This window comes from Oncorhynchus nerka, linkage group LG10 (genome assembly GCF_034236695.1).
Source record: "Oncorhynchus nerka isolate Pitt River linkage group LG10, Oner_Uvic_2.0, whole genome shotgun sequence".
Taxonomy (NCBI): domain Eukaryota; kingdom Metazoa; phylum Chordata; class Actinopteri; order Salmoniformes; family Salmonidae; genus Oncorhynchus; species Oncorhynchus nerka.
The window spans coordinates 34041546-34057618 of NC_088405.1; the positions used below are offsets into that span (position 1 = coordinate 34041546).

General features: G+C 43.5%; 1 protein-coding gene across 1 annotated transcript in view; it reads left to right on the forward strand.

Moving 5' to 3' along the window:
* The window catches only part of LOC115136354 (melanopsin-A-like), a 74637-nt gene that overhangs the window by 36344 nt on the left and 22220 nt on the right, over positions 1 to 16073 (forward strand). The window contains 6 exon segments of the mRNA XM_065022822.1: positions 6447 to 6592; positions 7563 to 7696; positions 12315 to 12518; positions 13890 to 14061; positions 14195 to 14359; positions 14536 to 14643. Of these exon segments, the coding sequence (XP_064878894.1) occupies positions 6447 to 6592; positions 7563 to 7696; positions 12315 to 12518; positions 13890 to 14061; positions 14195 to 14359; positions 14536 to 14643 (929 nt within the window).

The following is a 16073-nucleotide window of genomic DNA, read 5'->3' on the forward strand; positions in this document are numbered from 1 at the left end:
TTTAAACGTGTTAACCCCCGCAAGGCTGCAGGCGCAGACGGCATCCCCAGCCGCGTCCTCAGAGCATGCGCAGACCAGCTGGCTGGTGTGTTCACGGACATATTCAATCAATCCTTATCCCAGTCTGCTGTTCCCATATGCTTCAAGAGGGCCACCATTGTTCCTGTTCCCACGAAAGCTAAGGTAGCTGAGCTAAATGACTACCGCCCCGTAGCACTCACTTCCGTCGTCATGAAGTGCTTTGAGAGATTAGTCAAGGATCATATCACCTCCACCCTACCTGACACCCTAGACCCACTCCAATTTGCTTACCGCCCCAATAGGTCCACAGACGACGCAATTGCAATCACACTGCACACTGCCCTAACCCATCTGGACAAGAGGAATACCTATGTAAGAATGCTGTTCATCGACTACAGCTCAGCATTTAACACCATAGTACCCTCCAAACTCGTCATTAAGCTCGAGACCCTGGGTCCCGACCCCGCCCCTTGCAACTGGGTCCTGGACTTCCTGGCGGGCCGCCCACAGGTGGTGAGGGTAGGTAAGAACATCTCCACCCCACTGATCCTCAACACTGGGGCCCCACAAGGGTGCGTTCTCAGCCCTCTCCTGTACTCCCTGTTCACCCATGACTGCGTGGCCATGCACGCCTCCAACTCAATCATCAAGTTGCAGACGACACTACAGTGGTAGGCTTGATAACAACAATGATGAGACTGCCTACAGGGAGGAGGTGAGGGCCCTCGGAATGTGGTGTCAGGAAAATAACCTCACACTCAATGTCAACAAAACAAAGGAGATGATCGAGGACTTCAGGAAACAGCAGAGGGAGCACCCCCCCTATCCACATTGACAGAACAGTAGTGGAGAAGGTGGAAAGTTTTAAGTTCCTCGGCGTACACATCATGGACTAACTGAAATGGTCCACCCACACATACAGCGTGGTGAAGAAGGCGCAGTCGCGCCTCTTCAACCTCCGGAGGCTGAAGAAATTTGTCTTGTCACCAAAAACACTCAAACTTTTACAGATGCACAATCAAGAGCATCCTGTTGGGCTGTATCACCACTTGGTATGGCAACTGCTCCGCCCATAACCGTAAGGCTTTCCAGAGGGTAGTGAGGTCTGCACAACGCATCACCGGGGGCAAACTACCTGCCCTCCAGGACACCTACATCACCCGATGTTACAGGAAGGACAAAAAGATCATCGAGGACAACAACCACCCGAGCCACTGCCTGTTCAACATGCTATCATCCAGAAGGCGAGGTCAGTACAGGTGCATCAAAGCTGGGACCGAGAGACTGAAAAACAGCTTCTATCTCAAGGCCATCAGACTCTTAAACAGCCATCACTAACATTGAGTGGCTGCTGCCAACACACTGACTCAACTCTAGCCACTTTAATAATGGAATAATGTATCACAAAAAAATGCCACTTTATATAATGTTTACATACCCTACATTACTCAGCTCATATGTATATACTGTACTCTATACCATCTACTGCATCTTGCCTGTGCCGTTCGGCCATCACTCATTCATATATTTTTTATGTACATATTCTTATTAATTCCTTTACACATGTAAGGTAGTTAGGTAGTTGTTGTGAAAATGGTTAGGTTAGATTACTTGTTAGATATTACTGCATGGTTGGAACTAGAAGCACAAGCATTTCGCTACACTCGCATTAACATCTGCTAACCATGTGTATGTGACCAATAAAATGTGATTCGATTTTATTTTATTTGTCTCCCCCTTCATCTACACTGATTTGAAGTGGACATCAATATGGGTTCATAGCTTTCACCTGGATTCACCTGGTCAGTATATGCCATGATGTGTCATTCACGGCAGGCCTTTTTAGATCACTGGGAAAGAAGATAACCTATTTTCAGATGTCTAGTGGAGATTGTTCCTATTGACTCTTGTTAGCGCACAGAGATGCTGCTGTACGTGTTCTTGAGGTGCACAGACAACCCAGGTTCAATGTCTGTGTTCGGTAATTATTGTGTAGGGGTCTCCTACAGCTCAGTAAGTACTCTATGTGAAAAGTCTCGACTTTGAGAATCCCTAAGTCACACCGTGCAACCTTTTGTCAGTTAAACTGTAGAAAATATGTCCACGGGACCCATAATGGCCCCAGAATGATATCTGGCAGACAGGGTGAGGTGAAACAAACAGATCTCCTCAGATAATAGTCTCTTGACAAGGGCTTTTGGGTGATCTTAAAGTTTGAACATGTATTTTCTCTCTGCTCTTATTGAGGAATTTGGGATTTTACCCTATGAGACAAATAGAAATAGAAAAATGTAAATCATTAAACTCATTCCACAACAATCCAAAGTTGATAAAGGGGATGCTGAGAACTGGCGCCAAAAGCCCACAGGACACAGTCATAAGCCGCTGTTACCAACTTCATCAATTTACTGGGAGCAAAGCTACAACTGTGAAACAGATAACTGACATTTCTCTTCCCACCATGCATAATTTTCATGCATCTGCAAATTATATATATATATAACATTCAGGAGAGGATTCCATTTCATTACAATTCACAGGATGGATGCATTCATATTCACATCATAATAAACGAGGGAGAGTTTATTTCAGTTAAAAAAAAAATCTAGACGAAGGTCCTGGTGCAAGCTAGGTTTCCGCTCTTGCCGTTTTAAATTAGCGGTTAACTTAGTTTTGGGCAGTCAGTGACATTAATTCATCAACTAGGCTTCAGGGGAAAATAAAAACTAGCCGGACTGTGACTGTAGACAACTGGATTTAAACCATATGATGCTGTTTTCAACCTTTTCCTTTCCTCTAACAGGCTGGAAACAGATAGATGAAGTGATTATCCAACCTTAAAGCACCAAGCACACTAACTCTGCTAATAATCATTTGGAGTTGCACATTTTAAATTCACTTCTCAGAGCTTCAATATGAATGGAGACCCATTTGCATCCAAATGCTTGAAGCCAGTTTTCCCATTAACTCACACCAGTTAAAATCAACATACAAACATCACACGTTGTTTTTGAATCCCTCTCCATCTGTCATGTTGTTCTGGAGTCTCTCCGGAATGTCTTTAATGAAGAGATCATTTGTTTGAGTTAGTAACTCAGGGCACGCAGGGCCAATTTCCTGCTCGACTGCTCTGAAGCCGCCGCAGGAGAACACAAATCAACAGGGATAAGCGTCCCCACCAACAAAGGCGTGATGGAATAAATAAGACCAGGCAACATCTCCCTCTGTCATTTAAAATCTCAGTAATTTCAGACTGAGTGGAATGTACATATGGTTGTCTCACTACCTCACTCTAACATAGTCTAACAGAGATGGCTAAAGCATGTTTAGTGAAGGTAAGAACATGGTGAAATACAATGATGGGGAGGAGAAGGAGAGGGAGCAGATGGAGGACAATTATGAGGAGGAAATGGAGGAGGTAAAAGAGGTGGAAGATAAAGAAGAGGACAATTGTGAGGAAGCTGAGAAGGAAAAAGGAGAGGACAATCATGAGGACAATGATGGTGATCATGGCTGGACAAATAGTCCAAGGCCAATATCACTGTAGACAAATACCTTGAATTCCTCTGATAACTTCAGAGAAAAACAGACCTGTCTGTGATGCATCCCCTAGATGGAAGTGTTTGACAGCACTAGGAGGATGGTGTGAAAGAGCTTAGACTAAAGCCCACACTACAGAACAAACAGGAAGAAGAGTAAAAGGTGCTAGCTACATCATACAGACGGGGTGAATAATGGAAAAGATATGTCCTGGACAGAATACCAGCATATATGTCAGGGGTGATAAGGGAGATACAGTGCCTTTGGAAAGTAATTCAGACCCCTTGACATTTTCCACATGTTGTTACGTTACAGCCTTATTCTAAAAATGATTAAATAAAAAAAATAGAAAGAGACCCGAGTTCCCAATTTACAATTCCGAGTTGGATGACCATTCAAAACGTATTTTCCCAGTCGGAGCTCGTTTTTTGGCAGAGTTCCCTTTTCTCTTGAACTCACTGAAGTCAAATTTTGCAGTTCCGAGTTAACAGTTGTTTTGAGCACGGCACAAATCATGTTTCATTGACATCATGGCCAATGTTGAATGTTTATAATTTTAGGCTTAGAAAAGAGACCCTTAATCTCAGATTTGGGACCACACAGCCACTCCACTGAATAGTGGGCTAGTGATTGCTTTGCAATTAATGCAGTTAGACACCGGTTCCTTCCAAACCATTCATTGTTGAATTTGCGATTTCCAACTTGTTGTGTAATGTTTTTGTCCAATGGTCGATGAGCACCGATACGTTTTTATCAATCATTTCTCTTCATTATTTCTCTTCACATGACAAGGATTAAAAAGGATTTGCCAGTAGATTGTCGACTTGATTCATGATGATGACTGCTAACTAAGATTTTGAAAGTATGATGTTGACATGATCAGTCCAATCAAAGCTACTGTCGATATAACGTGATGTAATTTTATCTGTGGCCAATGACCTTGAGCCTTCTTGGATGGGCACTTCTAATGTAACTCTATGGCAGCACCAAAGGGGCTTGAATTTCCAAGCTCTGGTCTTAGACTCTTCCCCACCTGCCCTGTATGACGGATCGTCGCTGTGCTGTGGGGATGTTTTTCAGCGGCAGGGACTGGGAGCCTAGTCAGGATCGAGGTAAAGATGAATGGAGAAAAGTACAGAGATCCATTATAAAACCTACTCCAGAGTGCTCAGCATCTCAGACTGGGGCAAAGATTCACCGTCCAACAGGACAACGAATGTCCTTGAGTGGCCCAGCCAGAGCCCAGACTTGAACCCAATCGAACATCTCTGGAGAGACCTGACAATAGCTGTGCAGTGACGCTCCCCATCCAACCTGACAGAGCTTGAGAGGATCTGTAGAGAAGAATAGGAGAAACTCCCCGAATACAGGTGTGCCAAGCTTATAGCGTCATACCCAAGATGACTCGAAGCTGTAACTACTGCCAAAGTTTTGCTACAACAAAGGATTGAGTAAAGCGTCTGAATACTTATGTAAATATGATATTTCAGTTTTTATTCGTAAGAAATTACACTATTTTTTGAAAAACCTGTTTTTCCTTTGTCATTATGGGGTATTGTGTGTAGATTGATGATGGATTTGTTTTTTTTAATCCATTTTTGAATAACGCTGTAGCCTAACTACATTTGGAAAAAGTCAAGGGGTCTGAATACTTCCCGAAGGCACTGTAGGCTACAATATGCCCTATTGTTATGTGTATTAGCATATTTTTGTCATTTATGTTTCCAATGTGATGGTGTTTAACCCTTTTCTGCCTTTCATTTATCTGCATGTCCAACACTTGTTTTCCCCATGTTCTTTTCAGGACAACCATTTCAACAAGTTAAACACCAAACTATTTGACATAAACAGTTGCATTCATGAGTTTTATTGACAAATGTCGATTAAAAAAATAAGGTCAGCGAAAGTAAAAACATTATATGAACGCTGTAAGTACAGAAATTGTACTTAGTCAGTGACAACAGTGTGGAGTTTGGTGTCAAACTCAAAACTTGATATCGAGTCCCCGAGCTGACAAGGTAAAAATCTGTCGTTCTGCCCCTGAACAAGGCAGTTCGGTAGGCCGTCATTGTTAATAAGAATTTTGTTCTTAACTGACTTGCCTAGCTAAATAAAGCTTAAATAAAAATGTTTCAAAAAATATCCTCCATGTGGCTTGTGATGGTCTTTGAGTAAGATTAACTTATAAGTAGACTCATGCAAATCTCAAATGAGGATTCTGGTCTCAGTCCAGTCATGTGTTGAATGTGTACAGCCCCCCCCCCCACCCCCCCCAGTTGTTTGGCCCCCTGGGATCACATTTCCTGGGTACATCCTATCCTAATGACTATCAAATAGGCTCATGCAAGTGTGCAGGCCAGCATTTTACAATTGCTCTATCCTTGCATAAGGATTCCGGGGGCAGATTTCAAGAACAAAATTAAGAAACTAAATCCTTGTTTTAAAAGAATACAAACCAGAGGGGAAACAAGTTTACTGGTTAGTTTATTTTTGAAAAGCCAACATGAATCAAAGGATTAAGAATTAGAATGAGACAGGATGCGTTGTTTGATCCTTCACAAAGGACTTGAAAGTCAGTTTGAAGAGAGATTTGTAACATATTGCACAAATTGGATTCTTAACATATCACATGAATTGCAAAATTCACATATCATACAAATTGCTAAATTCGTAACATATCACAGGAAATGGATGACTAAAAGAAGGACCGTTTTGGCTCGTGAGCACCACTTTCAAAACTACTGGCTGAAATTATACAAAAAGTTTGAGAGTGCACATTAACAAGTGGACAATTGGATACGGTTAATTAATCACAATTTAGTAATGCCAACTGAGGCTGTTGCACAGGTTCCTGTTTAAATGCAGTTATTTTGGTTTACCTGTAGGTGGCCATGGTGCACGAGGCCCCTCGTCACCCCTTCCCCACTGTGGATGTACCTGACCACGCCCATTATACTATAGGGGCCGTCATCCTGGCTATCGGCATCACCGGCATGGTGGGCAACTTCCTGGTTATCTATGCCTTCAGCAGGTAAGGGGCAGTTGCTCCCTATGGTAATGTAACTCTCTCTCTCTCCACCTTAGAAGAGCAGATAATCTAGGCTCTGTCGTAACCGGCCACGACCGGGAGACCCATGGGGCGACGCACAATTGGCCTAGCGTCGTCCAGGTTAGGGAGGGTTTGGCCGGTAGGGATATCCTTGTCTCATCGCGCACCAGCGACTCCTGTGGCGGGCCGGGCGCAGTGCGCGCTAACCAAGGTTACCAGGTGCACTGTGTTTCCCCCGACACATTGGTGCGGCTGGCTTCTGGGTTGGATGCGCGCTGTGTTAGAAGCAGTGCGGCTTGGTTGGGTTGTGTATCGGAGGACGCATGGTCTCTCCCGAGCCCGTACGGGAGTTGTAGCGATGAGACAAGATAGTAGCTACTAAAACAATTGGATACCACGAAATAGGGGAGAAAAGGGAGTAAAATTCTAAAATAATATATATATATATTTTTAAGAAGAGCAGAAAATCTCATCAGTTAAAATGTGATTGGAGTTTCTTGCAGCAAGAAAATGTACAGTTAATGCTGAGGTTTATCTCGTCTCAATATCCCTCCATCTGTCATATGTGGCTCTGTAGTCTCAGTTGTTTATCAGTGTGTCTCAGTTGATCAGCATCGTGAGTCGAGAGATCAGGGTATTCATCCTCCCTCCTGAGCCCAAACATGATGTACTGTAACTAGCGTCCATGCCATGCTTCACTTTCAATGCTTTGTGAGGTCATTTCTCTCCCACTATGATGACTCATTCTGAATATAGACAGGCATACACACACAATCATATGCAGATATAAGTGGTACGTGTTGGACAAATTGATGGCACAAGCTCTATCCATAGCTAAAAAGTTGTCAACAATAATAAACCCTTCACCATAAAAAGAGGGGTACTACTGTACGCAATTACAGAACAATAACTATCTTGTGTTTCCCTGTGCTGTATGTGTTGTGTTCGACAGGAGCAGGTCACTGAGGACTCCAGCCAACATGTTCATCATTAACCTGGCCATCACTGACTTCATGATGTGCATCACACAGGCACCCATCTTCTTCACCAACTCCATGCACAGGAGATGGATCTTCGGGGAGAAAGGTACTCAACACCCATCTCCGAACACGTCTGAGGCCAATATTTTCCACTCAGAACCCCCCCCCCCCCCCCCCCAAAAAAAAAAAAACTATAATTGACTTCAAACCAAAAAACATAGAAAATAGCATAGAATTGTGTGGACAAATTCAGTCTTTGAATTGCGTCCGTTTCCTATAATTGACTGGAAGGAGGTGGAATGAAGGAATTGACTCAGACTGAGCTCTGAGCAGAGCTTGTGTCTTACAAGGTTAATACGTTGGACAGAAAAGGCGGGGGATGGAAAGAGGGAGAAGTCTATGAAAGGAATGTGTTTATTTATTACCATAGTCATGGAATTAAAGAACATATGAATGGAAAACTCTCAATGAGATGTTGCCTAGAGATACAGGGAAAGGCTACTTACTTCTGCAAACACCTCACACAACATCACTACACTCTTAGAAAAAACGGTTCCAAAAGGGTTTTTCAGCTGTCCCCATAGGAGAATCCTTTTTGGTTCCACGTAGAACCCTTTTTGGTTTCATGTAGGAACATGCAACCCAAAAGGGTTCTACCTGGTATTGAAAAGGGTTCTTCAAAGGGTTATCCAATGGGGAGAGCCGAAGAACCCTTCTAGGTTCTAGATAGCACCTTTTTTCCTAAGAGTGTACAATAGCTGTGGGAGAAAGAAGAAGCCTTAACTGGCACAGTTGCTTTATTCTCATTCTGTATTATAAACAGCAAGTGCTAGAATATCTCGATTTTTATTTATGAGCATGGAAGATAGATTTATTCTCGTTGAATTACAGACCTTTTGACATCATGAGGAATTATATTGAACATAATCCATTTTTACAAGTCATAGTGATCTTCAGATCATATATCCCTAACAACCCCCTACCCCCACCTACCCCCCTACCTTATTGTTGTCGTCCAAATTAACTGGGAAAAAATAAATAAACTGGAAATTGTGTTCAAGTGTATTTCCTGTGTCCTGGTGGGCAGCACTCATATACAGTGCCTTGCGAAAGTATTCGGCCCCCTTGAACTTTGCGACCTTTTGCCACATTTCAGGCTTCATTTATTTTTTTGTGAAGAATCAACAAGTGGGACACAATCATGAAGTGGAACGACATTTATTGGATATTTCAAACTTTTTTAACAATTCAAAAACTGAAAAGTTGGGCGTGCAAAATTATTCAGCCACTTTTACTTTCAGTGCAGCAAACTCTCTCCAGAAGTTCAGTGAGGATCTCTGAATGATCCAATGTTGACCTAAATGACTAATGATGATAAATACAATCCACCTGTGTGTAATCAAGTCTCCGTATAAATGCACCTGCACTGTGATAGTCTCAGAGGTCCGTTTAAAAGAGCAGAGAGCATCATGAAGAACAAGGAACACACCAGGCAGGTCCGAGATACTGTTGTGAAGAAGTTTAAAGCAGGATTTGGATACAAAAAGATTTCCCAAGCTTTAAACATCCCAAGGAGCACTGTGCAAGCGATAATATTGAAATGGAAGGAGTATCAGACCACTGCAAATCTACCAAGACCTGGCCGTCCCTCTAAACTTTCAGCTCATACAAGGAGAAGACTGATCAGAGATGCAGCCAAGAGGCCCATGATCACTCTGGATGAACTGCAGAGATCTACAGCTGAGGTGGGAGACTCTGTCCATAGGACAACATCAGTCGTATATTGCACAAATCTGGCCTTTATGGAAGAGTGGCAAGAAGAAAGCCATTTCTTAAAGATATCCATAAAAAGTGTTGTTTAAAGTTTGCCACAAGCCACCTGGGAGACACACCAAACATGTGGAAGAAGGTGCTCTGGTCAGATGAAACCAAAATTGAACTTTTTGGCAACAATGCAAAACGTTATGTTTGGCGTAAAAGCAACACAGCTCATCACCCTGAACACACCATCCCCACTGTCAAACATGGTGGTGGCAGCATCATGGTTTGGGCCTGCTTTTCTTCAGCAGGGACAGGGAAGATGGTTAAAATTGATGGGAAGAGGGATGGAGCCAAATACAGGACCATTCTGGAAGAAAACCTGATGGAGTCTGCAAAAGACCTGAGACTGGGATGGAGATTTGTCTTCCAACAAGACAATGATCCAAAACATAAAGCAAAATAAATCTACAATGGAATGGTTCAAAAATAAACATATCCAGGTGTTAGAATGGCCAAGTCAAAGTCCAGACCTGAATCCAATCGAGAATCTGTGGAAAGAACTGAAAACTGCTGTTCACAAATGCTCTCCATCCAACCTCACTGAGCTCGAGCTGTTTTGCAAGGAGGAATGGGAAATAATTTCAGTGTCTCGATGTGCAAAACTGATAGAGACATACCCCAAGCGACTTACAGCTGTAATCGCAGCAAAAGGTGGCGCTACAAAGTATTAACTTAAGGGGGCTGAATAATTTTGCACGCCCAATTTTTCAGTTTTTGATTTGTTAAAAAAGTTTGAAATATCCAATAAATGTCGTTCCACTTCATGATTGTGTCCCACTTGTTGTTGATTCTTCACAAAAAAATACAGTTTGATATCTTTGAAATGTGGCAAAAGGTCGCAAAGTTCAAGGGGGCCGAATACTTTCGCAAGGCACTGTACCTGCAATTTAGGTGATTACAGATGGCTCAAGCTTGATATTGAAAATCGTTGTGCCAAATCTGCTTCTTCATTGATATATTCAAGAGTTTTAATATCTTTATCTATTTTTGCTCAGTTGAAATAGCCAGAACCGGAGCTGTACTCTGTATTCCCAGTTCTGCCATTGGTAAACCCAACTTACTCCAGTAAGTTAAGGCGTCAAATCTTCCCTGGCATCACCCACCATTGAGGGTGTGTAACAGCCTTAGGCTACTGCCATACCACACTAACACAAGGTATTACCCCAGGCACGACATCACCCCTGGAGTGTGTGATTTGTATTAACACCGCTATGGAGTGGTCTATCATGACATATATACAAACAATGTGTTGCACAATATCTATATTTTGCGAGACATTGAGGTTTTGATTGAGGTACAGTACCAGTCAAAAGTTTGGACACCCTACTCATTCAAGAGTTTTCTTTATTTTGACTATTTTCTACATTGTAGAATAATAGTGAAGACATCAAAAACGATGAAATAACACATATGGAATCATGTAGTAACCAAAAAAGTATTAACAAATCAAAATAGATTTTAGATTCTTCAGAGTAGCCACCCTTTGCCTGGATGACAGCTTTGCACACTCTTGGCATTCTCTCAACCAGCTTCATGAAGAATGCTTTTCCAACAGTTTTAAAGGAGTTCCCACATATGCTGAGCACTTGTTGGCTGCTTTTCCTTCATTCTGCGGTCCAACTCATCCCAAACCATCTCAATTGGGTTTAGATCGGGTGATTTTGGAGGCCAGGTCTTCTGATGGATCACTCCATCACTCTCCTTCTTGGTCAAATAGCCCTTACACAGCCTGGAGGTATGTTGGGTTATTGTCCTGTTGAAAAACAAATGATAGTCCCACTAAGCGCAAACCAGATTGGATGGCGTATCTCTGCAGAATGCAGTGGTAGCCATGCTGGTTAAGTGTGCCTTGAATTCTAAATAAATCAGAGTCACCAGCAAAGCTCTCCCACACCTCCTCCTCCATACTTCACGGTGGGAACCACACATGCAGAGATCAGCCATTTACGTACTCTGCGTCTCACAAAGACACTGCGGTTGGAACCAAAAACCTCATATTTGGTCTCATCAGACCAAAGGACAGATTATCACCGGTCTAATGTCCATTGCTCGTGTTTCTTGGCCCAAGCAAGTCTCTTCTTCTTAGTGTCCTTTAGAAGGGGTTGCTTTGCAGCAATTTGACCATGAAGGCCTGATTCACACAGTCTCCTCTGAACAGTTGACATTCAGATGTATGTTGAACTCTGGGAAGCATTTATTTGGGCTGCAATTTCTGAGGCTGGTTACTTTAATTAACTTATCCTCTGCAGCAGAGGTAACTCTGGGTCTTCCTTTCCTGTGGCGGTCCTCATTTCTGCCAGTTTCATCATAGCACTTGATGTTTTTTGCGACTGCACTCGAAGAAACTTTCAAAGGTCTTGAAATGTTCCGAATTGACTGAACAAGGCAAAAGGTGGCTACTTTGAAGCATCTCAAATATAACATACATTTTGATTTGTTTAACACTTTTTTTTTTGGTTACTACATGATTCCATGTGTGTTTTTTCATAGTTTTGATGTCTTCACTATTATTCTACAATTTAGAAAATAATACAAATAAAGAAAAACCCTAGAATGAGTACTGTAGGTGTGTCCAAACCTTTGACGGATACTCTATATGTTCTGGTCCCTGCAGAGTGGAGGTGGATGGGTGTCACAACAGGGTGAGTGTTGTGTGTGTGTGTGAATCTGAGATGGGGTCAGTCAGTATTACCCTCTGCTAAGCCCACTCTCCCTGCAGGCTGGCCCTGTGTTTGACCTGGTTCTCTGCTGATCATTATCCAGGCTATGGAGTGACTATCACCCACAGGGGGCATTACAACACACCAACAGTACTCTGACTCTCTATCAATCTATGTTACTTTTCTATTCCCACCTTTGATCTCAGCAGTTAACTGTACTCTCTCCGTCTCTGTGTCTTCTAGGCTGTGAGCTCTATGCATTCTGCGGGGCTCTATTTGGGATCTGCTCTATGATCACTCTGACGGTGATAGCTGTGGACCGCTACTTTGTGATCACGCGTCCGTTGGCCTCCATTGGGGTGCTCTCCAAGAAACGAGCCCTGCTCGTCCTCATGGCTGCCTGGGCCTACTCACTGGGGTGGAGCCTGCCCCCTTTCTTCGGCTGGAGTAAGTCCACACGTACATGATCATCACGCTCGAACGCATCCGCACATACACACATATTGGGATGAGATCCAGTATGCCAGGGCTGTACACGCTGTATGGGAGAGTTGTGGTTGTGTCAGTGTATGCATGTGTTAGAAAGAGCTAAAAAAGACAGCAAGATAGAAAGACAGCGAGAACGAGTGCTCCCCCTGGCTCTGTGTTCTCTCTTTGAACTCCAGTTAGCAGTAGCTTAGTTTAGGAATGAGGATTTAGGCATTGGATCAGGTGTTCTGAGCTGCCTGAGATCTTTCAGTGATAAGGAATTAAATTAAACTAGTGGGCGAACTGGCTGGAATGGGCCCCTCATAAGCCTCACATGGGCCTGGCCTTACAGTATGCTGTCCTCAGAATTACTCGCACCCCATCATTGTGTGTATCTCTGGCAAATAACAAATGTATCCAGCCCGATTCTGTCCAGCACGTTAATGGGTGATATGCTGGAAAGGACCTTGGGGTGACACTAACTCAGACAATGTGGAGGGTAGAGGGGGTTTGGGGAGAGGGATAGGGATAGGAGATCATGGACTGGCTACCTCCTGCAGCAGTCTGGGGCTGGGCTCTGCATGCAGGCGTGCCAACCCAGACATGGTTTCGCAACACAAATGTCCTATCTGACAACACGAAGGGCGTCTGTCTCCTTAAACCCATCTGACGTCCCTATCTTTGCCCATCTCCACAGATTACCACATCATTTCATCCCCTCTGGGGAAAAAACATTAATAACATGAAAGCAAAACAAAACTGCGCCGTTATACAATTTGAGGCTTTGATCGTCCAGAGCATTTAGTTAATCAGAAGTGCTCCCTTGATCCAAACTTTGGTTTTCTTGTGTCTTCCTATTGATGTGAATGTCTTTTGCTTTCCCTGACTGATTGTTTTACCATAGCAGGGCTTCAATGGATGATGCATGACGAACAACTTGTAGATGACTTTGAAGTGGTGTTGAAGAAAGAACATTGTCTCTCTCCTTATATGTTACCCTTTTCCCCCTCTCTGTTCCCTTTCTCTATCCCCTTCTCTCTCCTTTCTCTATCCCCTTCTCTCTCCTTTCTCTATCCCCTCGTCTCTCCTTCCCCTCTCCCTCCCTCCTTACCTCCTTTCTCTATCCCCTCGTCTCTCCTTCCCCTCTCCCTCCCTCCTTCCCTCCTTTCTCTATCCCCTCTCCCTCCCTCCTTTCCTCCTTTCCCTATCCCCTTCTCTCTCCTTTCTCTATCCCCTTGTCTCTCCTTCCCCTTTCCTCTTCCCTCTCCCTCCCTCCTTTCTCTATCCCCTTGTCTCTCCTTCCCTTTTCCTCTCCCCTCTCCCTTACCCCCCTCTCCCTCCCTCCCCAAGGTGCCTATGTTCCAGAGGGTCTGTTGACCTCCTGTACATGGGACTATGTGACCTTTACCCCGTCCGTGCGTGCCTACACCATGCTGCTCTTCACCTTTGTCTTCTTCATCCCCCTGATCGTCATCATGTACTGCTACTTCTTCATCTTCAGAGCCATACGTACAACTAACAAGTGAGTGGATTTGACACCAGAGAGCTGGTCTAGAGATGTCACTGGAAGTGTCAAATTAAGTTACTGCATTGGATTCTCTGAAGCATTTCTAATTTCTCGCATGAAAAACAAAATCTGTGTGTGTGTGTCATAGGGCTGTAACCAAGATCAACGGCACTGCGAGTACCAGAGACTCCATTAGGAGTTTCCATCGGCTGAAGAATGAGTGGAAGATGGCTAAGATCGCTCTTATTGTCATCCTCCTCTATGTCATCTCTTGGTCCCCCTACTCTGCTGTTGCCCTGACCGCATTTTCAGGGTGAGTGGTTTTGATATACTATACTACCCTACACAATACACACCCACTTCTAAAAGCATTGCCGCAGCCACAACATTCATACCTTGACCATTCAATATATTATACAATATATATTGTATAATTCTACCTTCAAGCCTAACAGCCTTCTCTCTCTGCCCTCTTCATGTCCCCTGTAGGTATACAGATTTTCTGACCCCCTACATGAACTCAGTGCCTGCTGTGATCGCCAAGGCTTCAGCCATTCACAACCCCATCATCTATGCCATCACCCACCCCAAGTACAGGTACTGTAGTCTTGCTGCCACCCCAAGTACAGGTATTATAGTCTTGCTGCCAGCCCAAGTACAGGTACTGTAGTCTTGCTGCCGCCCCAAGTACAGGTACTGTAGTCTTGCTGCCACCCAAAGTACAGGTACTGTAGTCTTGCTGCCACCCCAAAGTACAGGTACTGTAGTCTTGCTGCCACCCCAAGTACAGGTACTGTAGTCTTGCTGCCACCCCAAGTACAGGTACTGTAGTCTTGCTGCCACCCCAAGTACAGGTACTGTAGTCTTGCTGCCACCCCAAGTACAGGTACTGTAGTCTTGCTGCCACCCCAAGTACAGGTACTGTAGTCTTGCTGCCACCCCAAGTACAGGTACTGTAGTCTTGCTGCCACCCCAAGTACAGGTACTGTAGTCTTGCTGCCACCCCAAGTACAGGTACTGTAGTCTTGCTGCCACCCCAAGTACAGGTACTGTAGTCTTGCTGCCACAAAATAAAATATAATGGTTTCTATTGTTGCAGTATGGGTCAAATCTGCTTACCCAACCACATTTGGAAATTCCGCTAAGCAACAAAGTCAAAGGGCTAATATTATTATGTTGTTTTTAATTTCACTAATCTGATACTGGCCAAGTGAACCATTGCATTCCATCCCATAAGAATCGATCAAATCTGAGAGAGAGGAAGGGTATAGCCCCTGTCAGCTAGCGATCAGACTGGAGTTGTCACGATACCAGAATGTTTACTTTGATACCAATACCAGGTTTAGTATCACGATACTCGATACTAAAACAATACCACAGCAAAAAAGAGAGAGGACATACTTTTTAAAATGTGTTCTTAGTTCCAAACAATTCTTACATCAGTAGATCACACCTAGTTAGCACTGTTGTTTGGTTAGCGGTGATTCTGTTGTGTACGTGTTGGAGTTTGCAGAAGAAAGACACAGGGGATTGCAACAAATAGTCATAATTCTGCCCAGTAGGCATACTGTACAGTAGGTTACTTTGTACTTGGCTAGATTCTACAGTTGAGACAATAACAAAGCGTTCACCCGCCTTCCCACTGGACACAGACGTCATTTAAACATCAACTTTTGATTTACATTTGTTTGAGTTGTCAACTCATGTGAAATCAATGTGAAAAACTGTCACCCTGTCATTAGATTAACTGTAGGTTAAAAGTTGGTTGGAAGAAAATGGTCACTTCCCTTAATTGAATGACTTTTTGCAAATCCAATCAGTTTTCCACGTTGATTCAACGGCATCACATATGTTTTGGTTGAAATGACGTGGAAACAACGTAGATTCAACCAGATTTTGTTTTGGTAAAAAGCTGTGGGATGGGCCTGGAGAAATATAACTCTCAAATTCACAGACAGAGCTATGGATGCAAGGACTGAACATCCATGATATCAAAATTATAGTTGTAATCATGTCTTGGGGCTAAA